This window comes from Gossypium arboreum, chromosome 8 (genome assembly GCF_025698485.1).
Source record: "Gossypium arboreum isolate Shixiya-1 chromosome 8, ASM2569848v2, whole genome shotgun sequence".
Lineage (NCBI taxonomy): Eukaryota > Viridiplantae > Streptophyta > Magnoliopsida > Malvales > Malvaceae > Gossypium > Gossypium arboreum.
The window spans coordinates 20,989,522-21,012,213 of NC_069077.1; the positions used below are offsets into that span (position 1 = coordinate 20,989,522).

Here is a 22,692-nt window from a genome sequence, read left to right on the forward strand (position 1 = left end):
TAAAAATCCCTAAATTATGTTAATATCTCTTTCGCGAGTTAAGAACAATTGACTCTTAGTTAATTAGTTGAAATCTCTTTCTAATTAAAACCCTTATTGCCGCATTAACTCGATCTATGGATTCCCCTATTAGATTTGACTTTAATCTTATAGGTTTATATCGTTCTATTTCTAGAATTGCATGCAACTTCACTCAATTATGCTAGATCTACTATTAAACAGGGACTTTTCCTCACTGAAGTAAGCACATTAAACATGAATTAATTTCCCGAAAATTTTAAAATAAGAAATAAGCATACATAATTGAGAACAAGAATCAAATATTTATCGCATAAAAACAAAAATTAAATAAAAGAATTCATCATAAGTTTCATCCTCCCTAGGTATCTAGGGAATTAGTTCATAATTCTGAATGAAAACATCTCAAAGTCAGAATAATCACAAGACATAAAAAACTCAATAAAACTTCGAAAGAAATTAAAAGGAGAGTCTTCGATCTTGATAGAGACCCATTTCTGAGTTGATTGCGATGCTGTTCTTCGAGTGTTTTCTTCGATCTTCTCTGATTGCCCTCTTATGTCTTCTTCTAATGGGTATTTATAGACTTTAGAATGCTTAGAAAGCTTAAAAATTAGGTTTTTCCTCATATTTGGGAAGTAGGATGTGAAATCGACACGGGATGGCACATGGGCGTGTGTCCAGCCTGTGTGGCTCCTGAAAACAACTCTATTTGTCCAATTTTGGCTTGTTTTTCGCTCCTTTCGCTCCCAAATGCTCTCCTAAATATAAAAACATAAATTTAAAAGATTAGAAGCATGAAATTCGCTAATTTGCATAATTAATCATCCAAAAACGTATTAAGAATAAGATGAAAACATGTTACTTTTATATCTTATCATCTATTAAGCTCAATCTCAAATTGATAAAGTGTGAGCTCTATCAACTCTTTATAACAACCAACATCTATTACAACATTTCATTATAACAAGCTGGTTTTTATGTTTTATTTTTTCTATCTATACCAACTTTTCATTTATAACAATAACAATAACAACTTTACTAAATTAGTTATCTAAAACATCCTATTGTCTTACATTTTAATAAAAATAATTCTATTCTTACATGAAATAAAAATAATTTTTACTTAAAGTATTATTTTAATAAAATATTTAAATTGTATATGAAAATATATTAATTTTAATTTATTAAATAAAACAGTCTTTAATAAAAAATTACATTTATAAATTTTACTAAAAATGCAATCTAAGTCTCATTAAGTAATAACATTATTAATACATTTTAATTTTTAAATTTAAAATTTAAAAATTAAATACGATCTAAATTTTAAATGTTGTTAGAAATGTCTCAAATATTATTATAGGTGTATAAAATTATCTTTTATAATAATTAAAAATAAAATAAATAAATTTTTTCCTGTTTTAGTTTGGTAATAACCTTCAAACCATTCATATCAAAATAATCAATTTCTTTTTCGAGGCTTTTCGGTTTAAACAAATGGCTTAACTTTGAACATTAACGTAAAGGTATAATATAATTTTTACTTGAATTTGATAATTAGGATTATTTTTATATTTATATTTTTGATTATTGAATTTGGTATTTAGATTTATTTTGGTCATTTAACTCAAATTCTGTCGAGATTTGATAAAATAACCAATGTTACTAGAACATGATCAGATTAGATGGGCCGAGAACTGATTGATTAACGGTTCGAACAAATGGGTTGAATCAATTGACTCGAACACTACTTGAAATTGGTGAAAATAAAAAACCGAAACAAAAATTGACAGTTGAACATGTTGAACCGATTTAATAATTTTTTATCTTTTTGATTTTTTTTAGATTGTTATGAATTTTTAATTATTGTTGGTCCAATGGTTGAACCGATCAATCTGATTGAATAAGAAATTGATGGTCTAACCTATTCAACCACCTATCCAATTATTAAAACATTACATGTGACACTCTAAAATTGTTCCACTTTATCACATAAAAATTTATATAAATTTACAATTTTCAAGTGACTATGTGACATGATCTTAGAGTGTATCATGATCAAACTTTTATAATTTTCAAATTTAAAACCAAAATCGAAGTGAAACTAGCCAAGGGAGAAAATATATCATCCCTATTGACAAAGCTACCAAAAGTTCATTTCACCACTATCTGGCCATTCCAGGTTTAGGGATTACAGCTACTTTATCATCACCATCACTGGAAATCGGATACAAACAAAGTTTCCATACCTTGCAGGCTCAACCTCATAAACAAAGACCATCTAATATCGACCTGCAAAACCTCCAAGGGATTTATTATTGATTACAAGTATTTAAAGCTGAAAACTAATATTTGACTGAACCAATTAAAAAGAAACATTCTTTTTTTGAATAATTTTAGTACCCTTCATGTAATATCTCAGCAGTATCGTGCATTCTAACTCAAACTCTAGGCTGTCTTGTATCTGCTACCTTGGGTTTCCTTTCATGTTTCCACTTGTAATTAGTAATTGCCACTAAAAAAAATCTTGAAACGATTTAATAAGACCGACCGCATCATTAATCTTTTATTTACTGAACAGTTTAGTTGACTTGGAAAATTTCCTCGTCAACATAAGAAAATGGGAGGAAACTGCATGAAATGGAGGATTCAAGGTAAATTCTCATCATTCTAGACAAGTTTTCTCACAACCTTTGATTTGATCCTGGCTCTCATCTATGCTGAGATATTTTCAGTATTTGTATGGCATGAGACATGAACTATGGAAGGATGGAATTTGAGAATGATATTAACTAACAACACATATTTTGCCATTTCACCTGTGATTATTATTTACTCTAACTCAATGCTAGCACTTGATCTTCTAGATAAGAAAGGGATTCAAACTGGAAAGCTCAAGAGAATAGAGTTAGCAGGTTGAAGACTGAAGTGTACAAGAATTCCTTTTCCCAGACTATGTTGTTCATAACAGGATTTTTAGTGCCAACCAGTAGCATTATTGTTTTTTTTTGTACTTCTGGTACATGTTGATATCAAATTATTTTGATATATTGTTTTGAATTTACCATATCTTTAAAAATATTTTTCATATATTAATTTACATACCCGTAGGGTACATTTTAAAAATAAATAATTATGACTAGATGTTTAAAAATATTTACTTACCTTACACATAGCTGGAAAAAAAATTGGAATACAAGGCTTCATTTTTCTGCACTGAAATTTCTTTGCTCTATCTTGTAACCGGAAGGAAAATTCTGCAGATGCATGAACCGTCCGGACTGCCATCTTTCCACACTTTTTCTACACCAAGCAAATCTCCTTTAGCTTTAATTATCTATCCATCCAAGTAACTATCAAAGCAATGGGTCTTTTTTCTTCTAATAAAATGAAAACATGGAAAGGCAAAAGAATAATATGGACCAATCAATGAAGTTCTACTTTTGTTTTTGTCGTACATTAGTGACGGAATCCAGGCTTCTTAACTGCAAGTGATGGGTTGGGTTGATGTTTGTGAACCACAGTTTATAAAAAGATATCTAAACCATTAGTCATGGAGGAAACTTCCTTCCAATTCTCTCATCGTGGGACCTTTTGACAAGATGTCAAACTCACGAAGGAAAAGAAATAGTGTAGGAAACTTGGTGCTTGACTTACAGTCAGGACATGAACTTATCTCACGTCTTCTTCTGTTTCCGATAATTATTCTCTGTAACCTGTACTGGTTTCGTCTTCAGTTTCAAACTTGATCCGCTGCTTGTTTTGTTTCTTCGAATTACAAATCATGGAAGCCGTTGCTGCAGTTGGAGAAGCTTTTTTCTCTGAAATGTTTGAGGCGTTACTCACCAAGTTCAACGCTTCTGACTTGATAAACTTTACTCAGCAGAAGAAGGTTTATGCTGAACTCAAAAAGTGGAAGAACATATTGCACAGTATCAACGCAGTTGTCGCTGATGCAGAAGAGAAGCAAGTAATGGATAGGAGTGCTAAAATATGGTTGAAAGAATTACAAGACTTAGCTTACCAAGTCAAGGACATATTAGAGGAGTTTGATTACGAAGCTTTGCGGCGCAAGTCAACAGTGAAACATAGTAAGGTGAAAAAGCACTGCTTGAGAGGTTTGAAATGGAGTGGCGTGTTTAATGTGAAGATGGTGTCAAAGATAAAGGGGATCACCACAAGGCTGCAGCAGATTGCAAGTGAAAAGAACAGCCTGAGACTTGGAGATAATGTTGGAGGAAAGGCACACAAAGCAAGAGATCATCAAAGACTGCCCACAACATCTGTAGTCAGTGAAGTCAAGGTATTCGGCAGGGGAAATGAGAAGGAAGCAATACTTAAATCGTTGCTGGTTGAGAAAACAAGTGAAGATGATATTCATGTCCCTGTTATTAGCATAACTGGCATCGCAGGGATTGGCAAGACCACACTTGCTCAGCTGGTTTACAATGATAGTAAAGTCAATGAATTTTTCGACTTGCGAGCATGGGTCCATGTCTCAGAAGATTTTGGTGTCACAGAGATCACAAAAGCCATTCTACAAGCTGTCAATCCTAGCATTTCTTGTACCACCGACTTGAATTTGTTTCAGCTCCAGCTAAAGGAGGAGTTATCAGGGAAGAAACTTTTACTTGTCTTAGATGATGTACGGCTTCAGAACTACAATCAATGGAGTCTCCTTATCCGTCCTTTCGAAGTCGGGAACTCGGGGTGCAAAATCATTGTCACCACTCAGGATCAAAACATTTCACAAATAACAGGTCCCTTAGTCCATAATACTCCTTTGAAAGAGTTGGCAGATGATGCTTGTTTGTCAATTTTAGCTTGCCATGCTTTGAAAAGCAAAAATTTCAAACGCCATCCACATCTGAAAGAAATTGGCCAAGAAATAGTGAAGAAATGCAAGGGGCTACCTTCAGCGGTAAAAGAATTGGCAAGCCACTTGGGCGCCAAGCAGGTATACAAAGAGTGGGAAGCTGTAGCCAGGAGCAAGATTTGGGATCTACTAGAAGAGAAAGGGGGCACTGTTGCTGCATTAAGATGGAGTTACCATCACCTCTCCTCTCATTTGAAGCCATGTTTTGCTTACTGCTCTTTAATTCCAAAGGGCTATGAATTCAATAGTGATGAGTTGGTTCTGTTATGGATAGCAGAGGATTTCGTGCAACCGAAAGGGCATAAGCAACCGGAAGACTTAGGTCATGAGTACTTCTCCGATCTGTTATCAAGGTCATTTTTTCGGAAGTCAAATAATAACAGCTCGTTGTTTGTAATGCATGACCTCATTATCGATCTTGCTCAATCTGTTGCTGGTGATTCCTGTTTTAATATGGAGCATGAACTGCACATCGATGAAATGGCTCGTCATGTTTCGTTCATTCCCCGCCGATACGATGTCTCACAAAGGTTTGAAATCTTCAATGAGAGGAAACACGTACGATCTTTCATAGCACTGCCGACACCATGTCAGAGAGGAGGATATTGCTATTTAAGTAGTAAGGTACTGTACAAATTGCTGCCAAAATTGAAGTGCTTAAGAGTGTTATCCTTGAGTGGCTATTTCATCGGAGAGCTATCGAGTTCAATTGGTGATTTGAAGCTTTTGCGGTGCCTTAATTTGTCTAGAACAGCAATAAGATTGCTGCCTCGGTCAGTTGGTAATCTTCACCACCTACAAATGTTAATATTAAACCAATGCAAAGAACTTACAGCTTTGCCTGTTGAAATTTGTGGACTGAGTAAATTGCATCATCTTGACATCCGAGATACTCCGAAGCTACAAGAGCTGCCACCAGGACTCGGAAACTTGACCAGTCTCCGGGTATTGCCCAAATTCATTATCGGGAAAGCTGGAGGGCTGGCATTAAGGGAGTTAAAGGATTTGTCTCTTCAAGGTCAGCTTTCCATTATAGGGCTGCATAACGTGGTGGATATTCAAGATGCAAGGATTGCCAACCTAAGGCAAAAGCAAGGCCTGAAGAAGCTAGCCCTTGAATGGAGCAATGATTTTAAAAACAGAGACAACCAAATGCAGGAGCAGGTCCTTGCGTTGCTGGACCCTCAAAAAGATCTCCAATGGCTGTCCATTTCAAATTATGGAGCTACAAAGTTCCCTTCTTGGGTAGGGAATCCTTCTTTTGCTAAAATAGAGCAGCTAGACTTCTTTGACTGCATAAATTGCAAATCATTGCCATCACTTGGGCGACTACGGTCACTCAAAAGCTTGAACATAAGAGGCATGCATGCAATGACAAAGTTGGGCCCTGAATTTTACGGGGACGGTTTTCCATCTTTGGAGATCTTGAGGTTTGAGAACATGACAGAATGGAAGGAATGGATTTCATGTGTTGGTAGCGTAGAAGGTTTCCCCTGTCTTCGTGAGCTTATACTGCACAACTGTCCTAAATTAGCTGGAACGCTGCCAAGAACCCTCAGTTCCCTGGTAAAACTAGATGTTCAAAACTGCCCACAGCTAATGAGTTCACCTTTAAGCTCCACATGCTTACGTGGATTAACCGTGGAGGACAGTACTAACGTAATCCTTCCAAGAATGGTCGGTCAAAACACCATCACCAAATTGAAATTTAAGGGAATTTCAGGCCTTACCTGCATAACTGAGGAGCTCTCCAAGGCCTTAATGAGACTTGAAGTTCTAGAGATTGAAGGTTGCAGTGCACTAACGTGTTTGTGGCAGAATGGATCAGAATTAGAAAACCTGCCTTGTCTAAATAGTTTGGTAGTAAAGAATTGTCCCGAGCTTGTATCCTTGGTTGGAGAAAAGCAAGGGCAAGGACTATGCCTACTCTCATCTCTTAAAGATCTCAGGATTGAAAGCTGCCAAAAATGTGTGTCCTTGCCAGCAACAGGGTTGCCTCATACCCTAAAGTGCCTCACAATCCTTGACTGCAAGGCTCTGGAGTCATTACCTGACATGAATGACAGCAATTCCAACTGCTGCCTTCTTGAAGAGTTAAAGATTGTAAGCTGTCCTTCCCTGAAATCCTTCCCGGAACCCAAATTGCCCTCGACACTCAAGAGCTTGGGAATCAAAAACTGCAGAAATCTAGAGTTCCTTCCTGGTGGACGAGTGCAACGTGATGGCAATGATAATTGTGCACCGCGCCTTGAATATTTGTGTTTATCTGATTTTCTTGCTTCAGAATCCTTATTGGAAAGTGTGTTGCCATTACTAGATCTTAAAGTCCTCCGGCTATCGAATTGTATGAATCTCAGGGCCTTGCCAGACCATATGCCGAACTTCAACTCTCTTCAAGAACTGAGTTTATCAGACTGTGTGGCTCTGACATCCATCCCAGAGGGTGGTTTGCCGCCCAACATAACTTCACTCGAGTTCCATAATTGTGAAAAGCTGAAGCAGCCAATGTCAGAGTGGGGCCTGGAAAAACTCAATTGTCTTACAGAAATCAAGATTGTTGGTGCATGCCCTGCTGCAGATACTGATTCATTTCCAGCTGAGAGTGTAATGCTTCCTTCAACTTTAACCAGTATTTGCCTGGAAAGCCTTGAGAATTTGGAATGTCTATCCTGGGAACTAGAAAACCTCATGGCTCTCCAAGAATTGCAGATTAAAGGCTGCCATAAGCTCCAGTTTCTACCAAAGACAGGCCTACCGGTCTCACTAGGACGGCTATGCATCTCCGACTGTCCTGTTTTACGAGACAAGTGCAGAAAAGAGAAAGGACAATATTGGTCCATCATACGCGACATCCCTTGCCTTGAAATTTATTGAAAATACATGGTAGATCAGGTATGATGAACTTTAATCACGTTGTCCAAGCTCCAGGCTGTCTGTTTTTGGAGACTGATTATATTATACCTTTACGTTAATGTTTAAAGTTAGCCATTTGTTTAAACCGAAAAGCCTCGGAAAAGAAATTGTTTATTATGATATGAATGGTTTGAAGGTTATTACCAAACTAAAACAGGAAAAAATTATTTATTTTATTTTTAAATATTATAAAAATATAATTGTTATACACCTATAATAATATTTGAGACATTTCTAACAACATTTAAAATTTAGATCATATTTAATTTTTTTAATTTTAAATTTAAAAATTAAAATGTATTAATAATATTATTACTTAATGAGACTTAGATTGCATTTTTAGTAAAATTTACAAATGTAATTTTTTATTAAAGACTGTTTTATTTAATAAATTAAAATTAATATATTTTCATATACAATTTAAATATTTTATTAAAATAATATTTCAAGTAAAAATTTATTTTTATTTCATGTAAGAATAGAATTATTTTTACTAAAATGTAAGACAATAGGATGTTTTAAATAACTAATTTAGTAAAGTTGTTATTGTTATTGTTATAAATGAAAAGTTGGTATAGATGAAAAAAATAATCCTAATTATCAAAAGCTGCCTGTTTTTGGAGACTGATGTACATATATGAAACGTGGATAGGAGAGAATAATAATCTCAATTTATCCAAATTCCAAAATAAAGTTCTTGTTGATAAAATGAATAATTTTCTCTTGTATATTTAATAGAAAAATTTGCATGGCTATTTATACTAAAAGGGTAGGCCTAAGGAAACATAATCAGTACATTAAACTGATAATGAGATTAGTTGAGATAAGCTGTCAACACTCCACCTCAAGTTGGTGCATAGATGTCACACATGCCCAATTTGCAAACCCAATTATGATAGCTTCTGTTGTTAAGTCCTTTAGTAAATACATCAGTTAATTGTTTGTCAGAGACTACATGACTTAAGCCCAAGATGTCGGCAGTCAACTTTTATTTGATGAAGTGTCAATAATTTCTATGTGCTTTGTTCAATCATGTTGTACTGGGTTTTAGGCTATACTGATGGCAGCCTTGTTGTCTCAATATAAGGATAGTTTTCCTTTATTTGACAAATTTAATTCCTCCATAACTTTTAATAACCATAGTAGCTTGCAAATGCCTTGAGCCATGGCTCTATATTTTGCCTTAGCACTTGACTGAGCAACCACACTTTGCTTCTTGCTTCTCTAAGTGATTTCCTCCCATAAATGTGCAATATCCAGATGTAGACCTCATATCATCCAGAGATTTAGCTTAATTTGCATCTGTAAAAGCTTCTATCTGGAGATAACCATGTTTAGAAAAGAGGAGACCTTTTCTTGGGGCAGACTATAGGTAGCATAGAATGCGAAAGACAGCTTGCATATGAGACTATTGAGGATCGTGCATAAATTGACTTACCAAACTAACTACGTATGCTATGTCAGGTCTAGTGTGTGAGAGATAAATTAGTCTACCAACCAATCTTTGATATCTTTCTTTATCCACTGACTCTTCTATTCCAGCTTGCAACCTATGATTGCTTTCTATAGGTGATTCTGAGGGTTTGCATCCCATCATACTTGTCTCAGTCAAGAGGTCTAGGATGTATCTTCTTTGAGATATGAAGATTCCTTTCTCTGATCTAGTAACTTCCATAGATATTTTATTCCAAATTCTTGAGCCAAACATTGTTTCAATCGAGCCATTTCTTCCTCACCGTTTCCTATCATCCCTATGTCATCAACATATACAATAAAAAAGAGTGATCTTACCCTTCTGATGTTTAACAAAAAGGGTATGATCAATATTGCTTTGTTGATAACCAAAAGTGATCATAGCTTTGCGGAATCTGTCAAACAATGTTTTGAGAGATTGTTTTAATCCATACAAGGCTTTTTTCAATTTGCATACTTTCTCTTTCGTTTTTGTATTATCAAATCCAAGAGGAGTCTCCATATGTACTTCCTCTTTTAAGTCTCCATATAGGTCTGGATTCTTCATATCAAATTGTTGTAGGTTCTAATCAAGGTTGGCTACATAAGATAACAAAATTCTGATGGTGTTCATTTTGACAATAGGGGCAAACGTCTCTTGATAGTCTACTCCATAAGTTTGAGTGAAGCCTTTAGCAATCAATTTGGCTTTGTACCTTTCAATCGAAGCATTAGACTTGTGTTTCAAAGTAAACACCCATTTGCATCCTACCAAATCCTTATCTACCAGAGGAGTTACTAGCTCCCGAGTCTCATTCTTTGCTAGTGCCGTAATTTATTCAACCATAGCTTCTTTCCACTTGGGATCTTCAAATGCTTTTCGCTAATCTTGTGGAATAAACATAGAGGACAAATACAAGATAAAGGATTTATAGGGAAGGGACAATGAGGCAAAAGAAATAAAGATATATATATATATATATATATATATATATATAGGTGTCTAGTATAGGGTCTAACACCTTTTCTTTGGGCAATTGGTTTATCTAAATCATTAGGGGTAACTCACCAAAAGAGAAAGATTCGGGTAACTCACTAGAAGAGAAAGATTCTTGGAGGTTGCATGATGGCTTCTTCTACTCTAAGCCTTTTTGAATACTTCTTTAAATCTGGTTTGTCCAAACGTCCAACAACATTTTTTTAAATAGTGTGTCGTTGAAAGCACAAAAAATAACCCATCCTTATGAAATCACGAAAAGAATAGTCTAAGGGAAGTAGGGTCAAATCCTTAGGGACTGAATTTCTACAACTTCTTATTCCTCGAAATTCTTGGCACAGTCATGCCTAAGAAAAACAGTGTACCTGGTGTAACAGCCCGTTTTCAGTAAAATCAGAACAATGATTTTGGGACCACAAATTCGAGTCAGAAAGAAAAATTATTTTAATATTGTTGCATGGTTTGCATTATGGTAGAGAATTCTTATGAAAATTTCGTTACGAAAATTTTATCGATTACATGTTAATTATAGAAAGGACCAAATTGCATAAAATGCAAAAGTTGAGTTCTAGTAGCTATAGGTATTGAATAGCTATGGAGTTCAAAACTTGAAGTCCTTATATGACAATTAGACCATTAAGAGAAGTTAGTAGATATTTTTGATGATTCATCCATGGAAAAATAAAAAAAAGAAAATGATGAAATTGGAAAGTAAAATATGAAAAGATGAAAAATAAATAAAATAAGAAAATATCATCTTTTTTTTTATCATCTTTCCTAAATAAAATCTATGGAAACCCTAGCCATGGAGACTTGAAGAAAGAGAAAACTTATTTGGCCAAATTAGGTGAGTATTCAAGTCTTATTTTTAGTAATTTTTATATTTCCGATATCGTAATAGCTTAATTTAATTATCTCAGGGATTAATTTGCAAAGTTATCAAGGTACTAGGGTTTTTCCATGGATGAATATGTATGAATTATGAAATTTATGGTAGAAAATAAAAAGTTGTTAATAGATAAACAACTTTTGTAAAATGAATTTTTATGAAATTGTGATTTAGGGACTAAATTGTAAAGTTGTAAAATTCATGAAAAAAATTCTAAAATTTATGAAATACATGGGCTGTAAATGTTATATGTAAAAATTAGCTAGGCTTGGAATAAGGACTAAATTGCACGAATTTCATTTTTTGATCCTAGGGACGGAATTAGAATTAATTAAAAGTATAAGGGCAAAATGGTACTTTTGCATAATATGTGAATTGAGTTGAATTGAATAAGAATTGTACTAAATTGAGTTAAATTTACTCGTATAGATCCGGATAGACCTAGTACGGAGTTAGATCGAGGAAAAGAAAAAGTGTTAGATTAGTAGATTTCTGTATACGAACAAGTGACGAGGTAAGTTCATGTAACTAAATTGTGTACATTTATATGTTTGAATTGAATGTTATATTTATATATGAATTGTGAAATTGTTATGTACATGAAATTGATTACATATATGACAATGCCCGATAAATGTCAAGTCCCGTTTGAATATATGAAATTCGATGGATACAAAATTTCCCGTATTAGTTGTGATTCTGCATATGTTGTAGACATAATATAGCTCTTACGAGCATTCTTTTATAAGCCCTCTTGAGCTTCTTGTTATATGGTACCTGCGAGCATCCTGATCGGTATTGATCCTGCATGTGTTGCGGACATACTGTAGCTCTTTATGAGCGTCCTATTATATGATTGGTATTAATTCTGCATATATTGCGGACATATCACAGCTCTTTATGAGTGTCCCGATATAGGCTCTTTGTGAGCTTCCCGATGTGGCTTGCCTGAACATCTCGATATTAAGCTATCCGGAGCTTCTTGATAATAATCTTGGGAGTTACTTGTTAAGCTTACATAAGGTTTTTGCTTACTCTTATGAGATTCCTGATATAATCAGATAAGCTTCCGATTACATGGCTCATATAAGCTTCCTGTTATATGGCTCGAGAGAGAGTGTTTCCTGGTTATGTAATCTAATGAGTACCCCTGAATATGAATTGATGGATTACAATTTTGTACACTTTAAGTGTACTACATGTGTATCCATCGATACAAATAAATTCAACTGGCAAAGTTCTGACATGGCTAAACTAAACTTGATATGATTTATCATAGAAATGTATATGTTATAAGGAAATATGATAAGAAAAGAATATGTGTATGAAAGTTATTACATGATGAGCTCATTCATGTTTTTTGACAATTGTGTGAATTATAATGACTAACATGTTTTGATGAAGTTGGGTGTTTAGGCTATTAGCCAAACTTATTTGATGCATTTTGCATGTTTATTTTAATAAAAATGAATGGCAAGTTAAATTTCCAATTATACGAACTTACTAAGCATTATATGCTTATTTTGTTTATTTTCCTCTTCTTTATAGTGCTCGGAAGCTCGTAAAGGTTGGAAGTCGGTCGGAGCATCATCACACTATACTTCAGCTCGTTTTGGTATAAATAACAAACTTATTTTGGTATAATGGCATGTATAGGTTAAATTGCCCAATGATAGCATGTATATGGTTGGTTGTAACTAGCCATTGGAATGACTATTGATGGTATATTTGATGTTTATGTAAGAGGTTATATCATGTTTAATATATATATGCTTGTTATGATAGATTGAATTTTGATAAACTTATATGATTATACAAATAGGTAAGTTTGAAAACTTAAATACATGTGATGATATATCATGTATAAGATTGGTTTTGGCTTGGTTTTAATGTCTTGAATTGGTTGGTGAATGTATATAAGTGTTATTGTAGGTTAAAGGTAAATTTGGGTGAAAAAAGTGGCCTTGAAAATGGCCTATTTTTGTCCACACTGGTAGAGACACGGGCGTGTGTGACACACGGTCATACACACGGGTGTGTGGTTTGGCCGTGTGTCCCCTGCATCCTTAAAATTAAAAAACAGAATGCCCAAATATTTTCACACGGGCAGAGACACGGGCGTGTGTCTCAGTCGTGTGTGACACACGACCTAGTACATGGGCATGTGGCTTGGCTGTGAGAACCTTGCACCTAATTAGTGCAAGTCAATATGCTCACATGCCTAGCACACGGGCTATGTGACCCAAGCCAGTAGCTACCCTAATTTTAAGCACAGGCTGGGACAAGGTCGTGTGCCTTACATCAAATGCCCACACAGCCTAAGACACGGGAGTGTCACTTGGCTGTGTGAGCTACAAGGCCTACCCACACGGGCGTGTGTTCCCTGCTTCTAAGAAAAAACTTGAAATTTCGTGAAAAATTCTCTAAGTTTTCGATTTAGTCCTGACTTGTTTCTAATCCATAAATTAGGCCTCGAGGGTCCATTTAAGGGACAATATGATTGAATATGATTGGATTCGGTTATGAATAGTAAATGATATATGTAAACTATTTTTAAATCTGTAAACTCTGATAATGCTTAGTATGTAACATCCTGATTTTCGGGTTTTTCGTGATTCGTGATTTTTTAAGTAAGTTTCTAAAATTTGGCATGTGATTATGGAATTCATAATTTGGGTATGTAAATGGGCTTATGGAAGGGCCATGGGTTGGCCAAAACCCGGTAGAATTTTTAAATTTTGGATTTAGGAGTTAGGGGTTCTGGCTAGGTGCCCTTATATTAAGTTGTGGGTAAAATGTATCACAAAAAGAGCTTTGGTAAAGTGGCAAGGGTGACGCCACTAAGCTCCTAAAAAGGTGGCGTGTGGAGCATAAGGAAGACCTGGATCGATTCCTGTGTTGGCAAATAAGAATATTTATTTTATGTGCGGGAAGGGTAAGTGTTGGAACCTAAGTGGATTCTCAGAAGAGGAGAGTTGGATCAAGTCAAATGCATAGATTAAGGAGGGATAAGGGAGAGATTTTAGGATTTGAGAGAAGGATAGAGCTTAGCCGATTGGAAGGGGTTAGAGAGGGATTTCGACAGAGGGTATTAGGTTAGCAATTTCGGCATTAGGGTCTTAGTCATGCTGCTTTCTCTTTGGTTTAGTTTTTCTCTTCTTTCTTCTTCCCTAGCCGAATCTTCCATCTTTCCTCTCATATTTTCTCCTTTTCTTTTTCAAAAACCAGCCCATTACTTTCCTCTACTCATTTATTATTTCTTTCCTTAATCTCTACTTCTGCCGAAATACCGCAAAGCCGAAATCAGTGAAGATAGGGGGTGCCGATTCTTTGTGACCAGCAACCTTTTCTTTCCTTTTCAATTGTTGGAATTCAATTCCTTTACCTTTTAGGCATCTGGATTCAAGAGGAGAAAGACTGTGGTAAGTGCTCGAACTCTAAACAATTCCTAGTGTAACTTTTGGCCAAAAGCCGAAACCACTCTAGTTTAGGGAGGTGGCCGAATGTGGGTATATGCCTTATGGGGTCTTCTTTTAATATTTTTGTGTTTTATTTAGTGGAGGTACAGCAAGGTGTAGTGTCAACTTGGAGTAGCTTAGATCACCGGAGTGGCTAGACCTAGTCATCAATCGCGACAAGGATAAGATTCCTAAGGCCATTATGGATGGTGGCCGAATGTGTAAGTATTAGTATTAGGTGATTTTTGGTTTGGTTCAATTATGGGAAGCTAATTATTAATGACGGATTATAGGATAAATCGTGTAGGAGACCTTGTCGAGGAATATCGCCAAACAGGTGTGTAACGAACCCTTTTTCATAGCTTAAAGCGATAAAATGCCAAAAAGCCGAAATGCCAGAATTCTGGCATTTCGAGGACTTGTGAGCAAGCGAACGCTCACTAGTTAGTTAGAATCGATGAGATGATGATCGGGAACAATGGAAACGGTAAGGACGTGTTTTTGGCATTCACGGTAAGTTGGGCCTCGAGGGGCTAAAATAGGGCCCAATAGGCTTTCGGGGGCCCATTTGGGTAAATTGGTAGAAAACGAAAATCTGTTAAATTGCATGTTAAGACTGTTAATACTGTTATGGATATAGGCTAAATGGGCCTAGATGACAAAATCGGCTAAGTAGGGCCCATTAGGGGTTTTAGGCCCAATAACTCGATTTCGCTAAAAAAATGGGCCAGAATCACTGTTTGCACCCATGAATTGTTAGTAACCATTAATGAACATGGAAACCCTAATTTTTGGTAAAATTACAAGGTTACCCTTATAACATGGAAATGACCGTTTTGCCCCTAGGTAAAAATGACCATTATACCCCTAGGGTTTATGTATGAATTTAATACATGGGATTTTGATAAACATGGTATGTATGATATACTCATGACATGTATGATATGCACAGGATATGTTTGATATGCCCATGATGTAATCATAAATGCATTGGGTTGGGTTTTTATATGGATGGAGGAAGTGCAAAAGGGCTTATGCCCCAGTTATTAAAAGGGCTTATGCCCCAGTTATTAAAGGGCTTATGCCCTGCTTATTAAAAGGGCTTATGCCCTGCTTATTAAAGGGCTTATGCCCTAGTTATTAAAGGGCTTATGCCCCGCTTATTAAAAGGGCTTTTGCCCATTATTAAAAAGAGGCTAGGCCTCCAGGTTATATGATAAAGCAATATGCCGCCAAAGGAGAGTTATGGCGGGTAGGTCGAGTTAATCCCCACATGGTGTGTTGGTTAGTACGGTGGAGAGTAGCGGATGGTGGGTTGAGTAGTCTCCCAAATGGGCTTGCATTCTTTCATTGACATTATATGTGATATTGAAATGGGCCTATGGGCCATACTGCTTCTGATAAAGGCTTCGCCCAAGATATGAAATATGAAAAGGGCTTCGGCCCAGTGTTATGAAATATGAAATATGAGAAGGGCTACGGCCCAGTACATGTTGAGATTGGATTTGGGCTTAGGCCCAACAGGCTGTTATTGTTTTGGGCTTTGAAAGGGGCTTGTTGCACATCGAGTTTCCAAACTCACCCCCTTTCCTTAACCTTGCAGTGAGCCTTGATGTGGGACTTGGTAGGAGGGGATTCAGAGTAGCCACGGTGATCGCCTTTGGACCTTTAAATAAGCGTTGGTTTTCATTTAATTTCCTTTAATTATTATTTATTTTTGGGTTGTAATAAGGCCATTTTTAACTTTTCTTTTATTTCTTTTCGGGATTATTTTATTTTTAATAACTTCAAACCTGGTTGATAATTGTTCAAATGGGCTAGACTTAGGACGTGTTTTCAAAGCGATACTTGTTTTCAAAATATCTCAACGCCACGATTAATCGATTTATCAAAGACATCCACTTAAACAAAATTTAAACTCGATATAACAAAGTGTGGCTATGGTTGTGGGCATGTCTAGGATTGGATCCAAACAAATAGCTTAGTACTTAAGCAGCCTTCATGGCTCACCTCCTCTGTCTCGGATACCTACCTGGTGCTCAGGTTCCGTACACTTTGTTAACTCAACAAAATATATGGTTATTAAAACACTAAAATAGAACGTGGGTTTTCAACTCCAATATGGCACGTCAGATTCGGCCATAACGTCTGGGCCGGGTTTGGGGTGTTACATTTAGTGGTATCAGAGCCAGGTTGCAACAAGTCGGCTGTGGATTGGGTTCAAAATTTTTTTCGAAAACTTAGGCCTAAGAAGGGTATTTTTGGAAATGGTTTTTGAAAATTCTTTTCAAAGATGTTTTACAGAATATATATGTTAAAATGGTCCAAATTTTTCTGTTTTAAATCAAGAGTTCAAAATAAAGGATGTTTTCAAATCAAAGTTTTCAAATTTCTATTTTCGGTGATCAAAAACATAGTTTTCAAGTTTTAGATTGGAGAAAGAAGTGGCGCACTGAATCCCCGGCACCAAGTCTGTAAGTATATTTTCTATACGATATATGATAATGATATGATATTATGAATAGTACTGAGACTCTACTATGATACTGTAGATAGGGGAAAACTATGAAACGGTAGAAATGAGACTGTAGCTAGACTATGACGATGCGAAAACAATTCTTGAACTGCTACATTTCCATAAGACATTTTCTTAATAAACAGTGGAACATTATACTAATTTCATAAAATTCGTAAATCAGATAAGCTGATATGAGTACAAGAGGAGTTCGTGGACGAGGCCGCGGACGTGGTCGTGAAAGGGTGCAAGTTGAATCTTCATCCTCAAGGCATAGGCCAGTTGAGGAGCCATCTGTGCCACAAGCAACGGAGACTGGATCTTATGATCGGGCTGCGGGGGATGATGCTTTGTCCCAAGCCATGTTAAGGGTTTTAGAAAGAGTGGTTGGAGCTAGTACTGGAACAGTGAATAGGAGGTCTATATCGGAGCGACTCCGGGCCAACGGGGCAGAAGTATTTAGGGGTGTATCTGGAGTAGCCCCAAATGTGGCAGAATATTGGCTAGAGGCAACAGAACGGATCATGGACGACCTAGACTACTCAGTGGAGCAAAAGCTGAAAGGAGCTGTGTCACTGCTACGTGATGAGGCATACCGATGGTGGATCACCGTAAGGGAGAGTACCCCAATTGAGCAAGTAACTTGGGAATTGTTCAAAACTGCTTTTAAAGGGAGGTATGTTGGAGCAAGCTATGTGGATGCTCGTCGGAAGGAATTCTTGAATCGACTCGGGTGATAAGACTGTGCGTAATATGAGGCGAAATTTTGAGGTCGAGTCGATATGCTAGTGGGATAGTGGCAACTGAATATGAGCGCAGTGTCTGATTTTGAGGATGGTCTCCGCGATGAGCTTAGGATATTGATAGCTCCACGAGGGAGCACGGTTTTGCTGCATTGGTAGAGAAGGCTAAGATAGCCGAGGAGGTGAAGCTGACTGAGCGACAGAATCGTGAGAAGTGATTCGGAAAGGTTGTGAGGCGTACTTAGCCCTTGTAAGTCAAACGAGACTTGAAGAGATAACGGTAGAGTCGGTTAGGACTATTAAGGAATTTCAGGATGTATTCCTAGATGAACTTCCTGGCCCGAGCAGAGAAATCCATTGCTCCTTATAGGATGGCACCAAAGGAATTGGTGGAATTGAAGGCTCAGATTCAGGAATTGTTGGATAGAGGGTTTATAAGACCAAGTGTTTCCCGTATGACGCAGATCGCTCAGAAGAAGAAAGATGGGACTATGCGAATGTGTATTGACTATCGACAGTTGAATAAACCGACGATCAAGAATAAGTACCAGTTACCAAGAATCGATGATCTGCTCGATCAATTAAAAGGAGCTTTGTTTTTTAAGATCGACCTTCGGTCGGATATCATCAATTAAGAGTTAAAGAGGGGATATTTATAAGACGGCATTCGTGACTCGATACGGCCGTTACGAAGTTTCGGTAATGCCTTTTGGACTAACTAATGCACCAAATGCATTCATGGATTTGATGAATCGGTGTTCCAACCATACTTGGATCGGTTCAGTAGTCGCTTTTATTAACGATATCTTGGTGTATTCGAAAATGAAAGAGAAGCATGATGAGCATCTTCGTAGTAGTCTTTGCAAGTGTTAAGGAGAAGCAACTTTATGCAAAGTTTAGTAAGTGCGAGTTTTGGTGAAGGAAGTTACCTTCTTGGGGCATGTTGTGTCTGCCGAGGGATCAAGGTGGACCTCGAAAGATTGAAGCAATTTTGGAATTGAAGCCACCAAGTCGAGAATGAGATTCAAGTTTTTGGGGTTGGCGAGTTATTATCGGAGATTCGTGGAAGGATTTTCGTGTTGGCAAGACCGCTAATCTAAACTTATAAGGAAGGGAGCACCTTTTGTTTGGACAAATAAGCAGCAAGAGGCTTTTGAGAAGTTGAAGAAGGTTTTGACGGAAGCGCCAGTGTTGATTCAGCCAGAGTCTGGTAAGGATTTCACTGTGTACAGTGATGTGTCACATGTAGGTTTGGGCTGCGTGTTGATGCAAGAGGGTAAAGTGGTCACTTATGCTTCACGACAGCTTAAGCCACACGAGGTGTACTACCGGACGCATGACTTGGAATTGGTAGCGGTAATCTTTGCACTTAAGATATGGAGGCATTACCTGTATGGGGAGAAATGCATCATCTATATGGATCACAAGAGTCTTAAGTACTTGTTGACTAAAAAGGAGCTGAATCTTAGGCAGCGAAGGTGGATAGAGTTGTTAAAGGACTATGACTGTTCGATTGAGTACCATCCAGGTAAGGCGAATGTCGTGGCTGATGCGCTAAGTCAAAGGGCTGTGACAGAATTAAAGGCGATGTTTGCTCGTCTAAGTTTGTATGACGACGGAAGTTTGTTGGCGGAGTTACAAGTGAGACCGACTTGGGTAGAACAGATTAAGAAGCAACAGTTTGAGGACAAGTCGTTGGTTTCCCGGTTTCAGCAAGTTAAGAAGGGGGAGAATCCGGACTTTGGGTTAAATAGTGAGGGAGTTCTTTGTTTTCGAGGGAGAATTTGTATGCCGAAGAACTCCGATTTGAGATTGATAATTTTGAAAGAGGCACATAATGGACCTTGTGCTATGCATCTAGGAGGGAGTAAGTTGTATCGCGACTTGCGAGAGCAATATTGGTGGCCGGGGCTTAAGCGAGAAGTGATCGAATTTGTAGGGAGATGTTTGATATGTCAACAAGTGAAGGCCGAGCATCAACTACCTTCGGGATTGTTACAGCCGGTAAAGATACCACTTTGGAAGTGGGAAAGGGTAACTATGGACTTTGTAAGTGGGTTGCCGTTGACACCTTCTAAGAAGGATTCGGTTTGGGTGATTGTGGATAGACTCACGAAATCTGCTCATTTCATACCTGTCCGAACCGATTACTCACTTCAGAAGTTGGCCAAATTGTATGTGGTGGAAATAGTACGGTTGCATGGTGTGCCAGCGTCGATAATTTCAGACCGAGACCCAAGGTTTACATCTCGATTTTGGCAGAAGTTGCATGAGGCATTGGGAACGCGATTGGATTTCAGTACGGCTTTTCACCTTCAGTCGGATGGGCAGTTAGAGAGGGTTATTCAGATTTTAGAGGATACGTTGAGGGGTTGTGCTATTGAGTTTAGAGGCAGCTGGGAGGACCATATGCCATTGGCGGAGTTCGCGTATAACAACAGTTACCAAGCAAGTATTCAGATGGCTCCATATGAGGCACTATATAGGCGAAGGTGTCGTTCGCCTACTTATTGGGCAGAATTGGGGGAAAGGCAAATACTTGGACCAGAGTTGGTAGCAGATACTGAAGACAAGATTAAGGTGATCAGGAATCGGTTAAAAGAGGCAGCGGATCGACAAAAGTCTTATGCGGATCTGAAGCGTAAGGATATTGAATATGCGGTAGGGGGCATGGTCTTTTTGAAAGTTTCGCCTTGGAAGAAGATTTTGAGATTTGGTAAGAAGGGTAAGTTGAGCCCACTGTTTATTGGGCCTTATCGAATCATTAAGTGGATAGGGCCGGTGGCTTATCAGCTAGAGTTACCTCCAGAACTGGATCGCATTCACGACGTTTTCCATGTGTCCATGCTAAGGCGATATCGTTCTGACCCAACTCATATCGTGCCAGTTGCAGAAATCGAGGTACGGTCGGATTTGACCTTTGAAGAGGAACCTGTGCAAATACTTGATCTCGATGTCAAGGTGTTGGGAAGGAGGTCAGTTCCGTTAGTGAAGGTACTTTGGAGGAACCATGGCAAGGAAGAAGCTACTTGGGAGACCGAAGAGGCAATGCGTCAGCAGTACCCTCAACTATTTGGATCAGGTAAATTTCGAGGCCGAAATTTCTTTAAGGAGGGTAGAGTTGTAACATCCTGATTTTCGGGTTTTTCGCGATTCATGATATTTTAAGTAAGTTTCTAAAATTTGGTATGTGATTATGGAATTCATAATTTGGGTATGTAAATGGGCTTATGTAAGGCCCATGAGTTGGCCAAAACCCGGTAGAATTTTTAAATTTTGGACTTAGAAGTTAGGGGTTCTGGCTAGGTGCCCTTATATTAAGTTGTGGGTAAAATGCATCACAAAAAGAGCTTTGGTAAAGTGGAAAGGGTGACACTACTAAGCTCCTAAAAAGGTGGCGTGTGGAGCATAAGGGAAGACCTGGGATCGATTCCTTGTGTTGGCAAATAAGAGTATTTATTTTTATGTGTAGGAAGGGTAAGTGTTGGAACCTAAGTGGATTCTGTAAGAGGAGAGTTGGATCAAGTCAAATGCATAGATTAAGGAGGGATAAGGGGAGAGATTTTAGGGATTTTAGAGAAGGATAGAGCTTAGCCGATTGGAAGGTGTTAGAGAGGGGATTTCGGCAGAGGGGTATTAGGTTAGCAATTTCGGCATTAGGGTCTTAGCTGTGCCGTTTTCTCTTTTGGTTTAGTTTTTTCTCTTCTTGCTTATTCCCTAGCCGAATCTTCCATCTTTCCTCTCATCTTTTCTCCCTTTTCTTTTTCAAAAACCAGCCCATTACTTTCTTCTACTCATTTATTATTTCTTTCCTTAATCTCTACTTCTGCCGAAATACCGCAAAGCCAAAATCAGTGAAGATAGGGGGGTGCCGATTCTTTGTGACCAGCAACCTTTTCTTTCCTTTTCAATTGTTGGCGTTCAATTACTTTACCTTTTAGGCATCCGGATTCAAGAGGAGAAAGACTGTGGTAAGTGCTCGAACTCTAAAAAATTCCTAGTGTAACTTTTGGCCAAAAGCCGAAGCCCCTTTAGTTTAGGGAGGTGGCCGAATATGGGTATAAGCCTTATGGGGTCTTCTTTTAATATTTTTGTGGTTTATTTAGTAGAGGAGCAGCAAGGTGTAGTGTCGACTTGGAGTAGCTTGGATCACCGGAGTGGCTAGACCTAGTCATCAATCGCAACAAGGGTAAGATTCCGAAGGCCATTATAGATGGTGGCCGAATGTGTAAGTATTAGTATTAGGTGATTTTTGGTTTGGTTCAATTATGGGAAGCTGATTATTAACGATGGATTATAGGAGAAATCGTGTAGGAGATCTCGTCGAGGAATATCGCCAAACAGGCGTGTAACGAACCCTTTTTCATAGCTTAAAGCGATAAAATGCCAAAAAGTTGAAATGCTGGAATTCTGGCATTTCGAGGACTTGTGAGCAAGCGAACGCTCACTAATTAGTTAGAATCGATGAGATGATGATCGGGAATAATGGAAACGGTAAGGACGTGTTTTTGGCGTTCACGGTAAGTTGGGCCTCGAGGGGCTGAAATAGGGTCCAATAGGCTTTCGGGCCCATTTGGGTAAAATTGGTAGAAAACAGAAATCTGTTAAATTGCATGTTAAGACTGTTAATACTGTTATAGATATAGGCTAAATGGGCCTAGATGACAAAATCAGCTAAGTAGGGCCCATTAGGGGTTTTAGGCCTAATAACTCGATTTCGCTAAAAAAATGGGCCAGGATCACTGTTTGCACCCATGAATTGTTAGTAACCGTTAATGAACATGGAAACCCTAATTTTTGGGGTGTTACATAGTAATCCTGTTTCGGTGAC

At 37.6% G+C, this 22,692-nt stretch overlaps 2 protein-coding genes across 5 annotated transcripts; one reads left to right on the plus strand and one right to left on the minus strand.

Annotated features, from left to right (window-relative positions):
* Positions 1-323: 323 nt before the first annotated feature.
* LOC128279384 (uncharacterized) lies at positions 324-3,547 on the minus strand. Of its 3 annotated transcripts, XR_008269441.1 has the most exons (3): positions 3,184-3,547; positions 2,422-2,499; positions 1,981-2,310 (listed from the first exon to the last, which is right to left on the minus strand). XR_008269441.1 is itself a non-coding variant. In XM_053018017.1 (2 exons), the coding sequence occupies exons 1-2, from the start codon at positions 3,304-3,306 to the stop codon at positions 396-398; spliced, it is 507 nt and encodes a 168-aa protein (XP_052873977.1). In that variant the 5' UTR covers positions 3,307-3,547; the 3' UTR covers positions 324-395. The 3 variants fall into 3 exon arrangements, 1 of the variants encoding a protein (XP_052873977.1); XM_053018017.1 differs by lacking the exons at positions 1,981-2,310; positions 2,422-2,499 and adding an exon at positions 324-779; XR_008269440.1 differs by lacking the exon at positions 2,422-2,499.
* LOC108468718 (putative disease resistance RPP13-like protein 1) lies at positions 3,445-13,035 on the plus strand. Of its 2 annotated transcripts, XR_008269439.1 has the most exons (3): positions 3,445-7,786; positions 11,575-11,659; positions 12,694-13,035. XR_008269439.1 is itself a non-coding variant. In XM_053018016.1 (2 exons), exon 1 carries the CDS (start codon positions 3,803-3,805, stop codon positions 7,766-7,768), a length of 3,966 nt encoding a protein of 1,321 aa, XP_052873976.1. In that variant the 5' UTR covers positions 3,445-3,802; the 3' UTR covers positions 7,769-7,786; positions 12,694-13,035. The 2 variants fall into 2 exon arrangements, 1 of the variants encoding a protein (XP_052873976.1); XM_053018016.1 differs by lacking the exon at positions 11,575-11,659.
* The last annotated feature ends 9,657 nt before the right edge of the window (positions 13,036-22,692 follow it).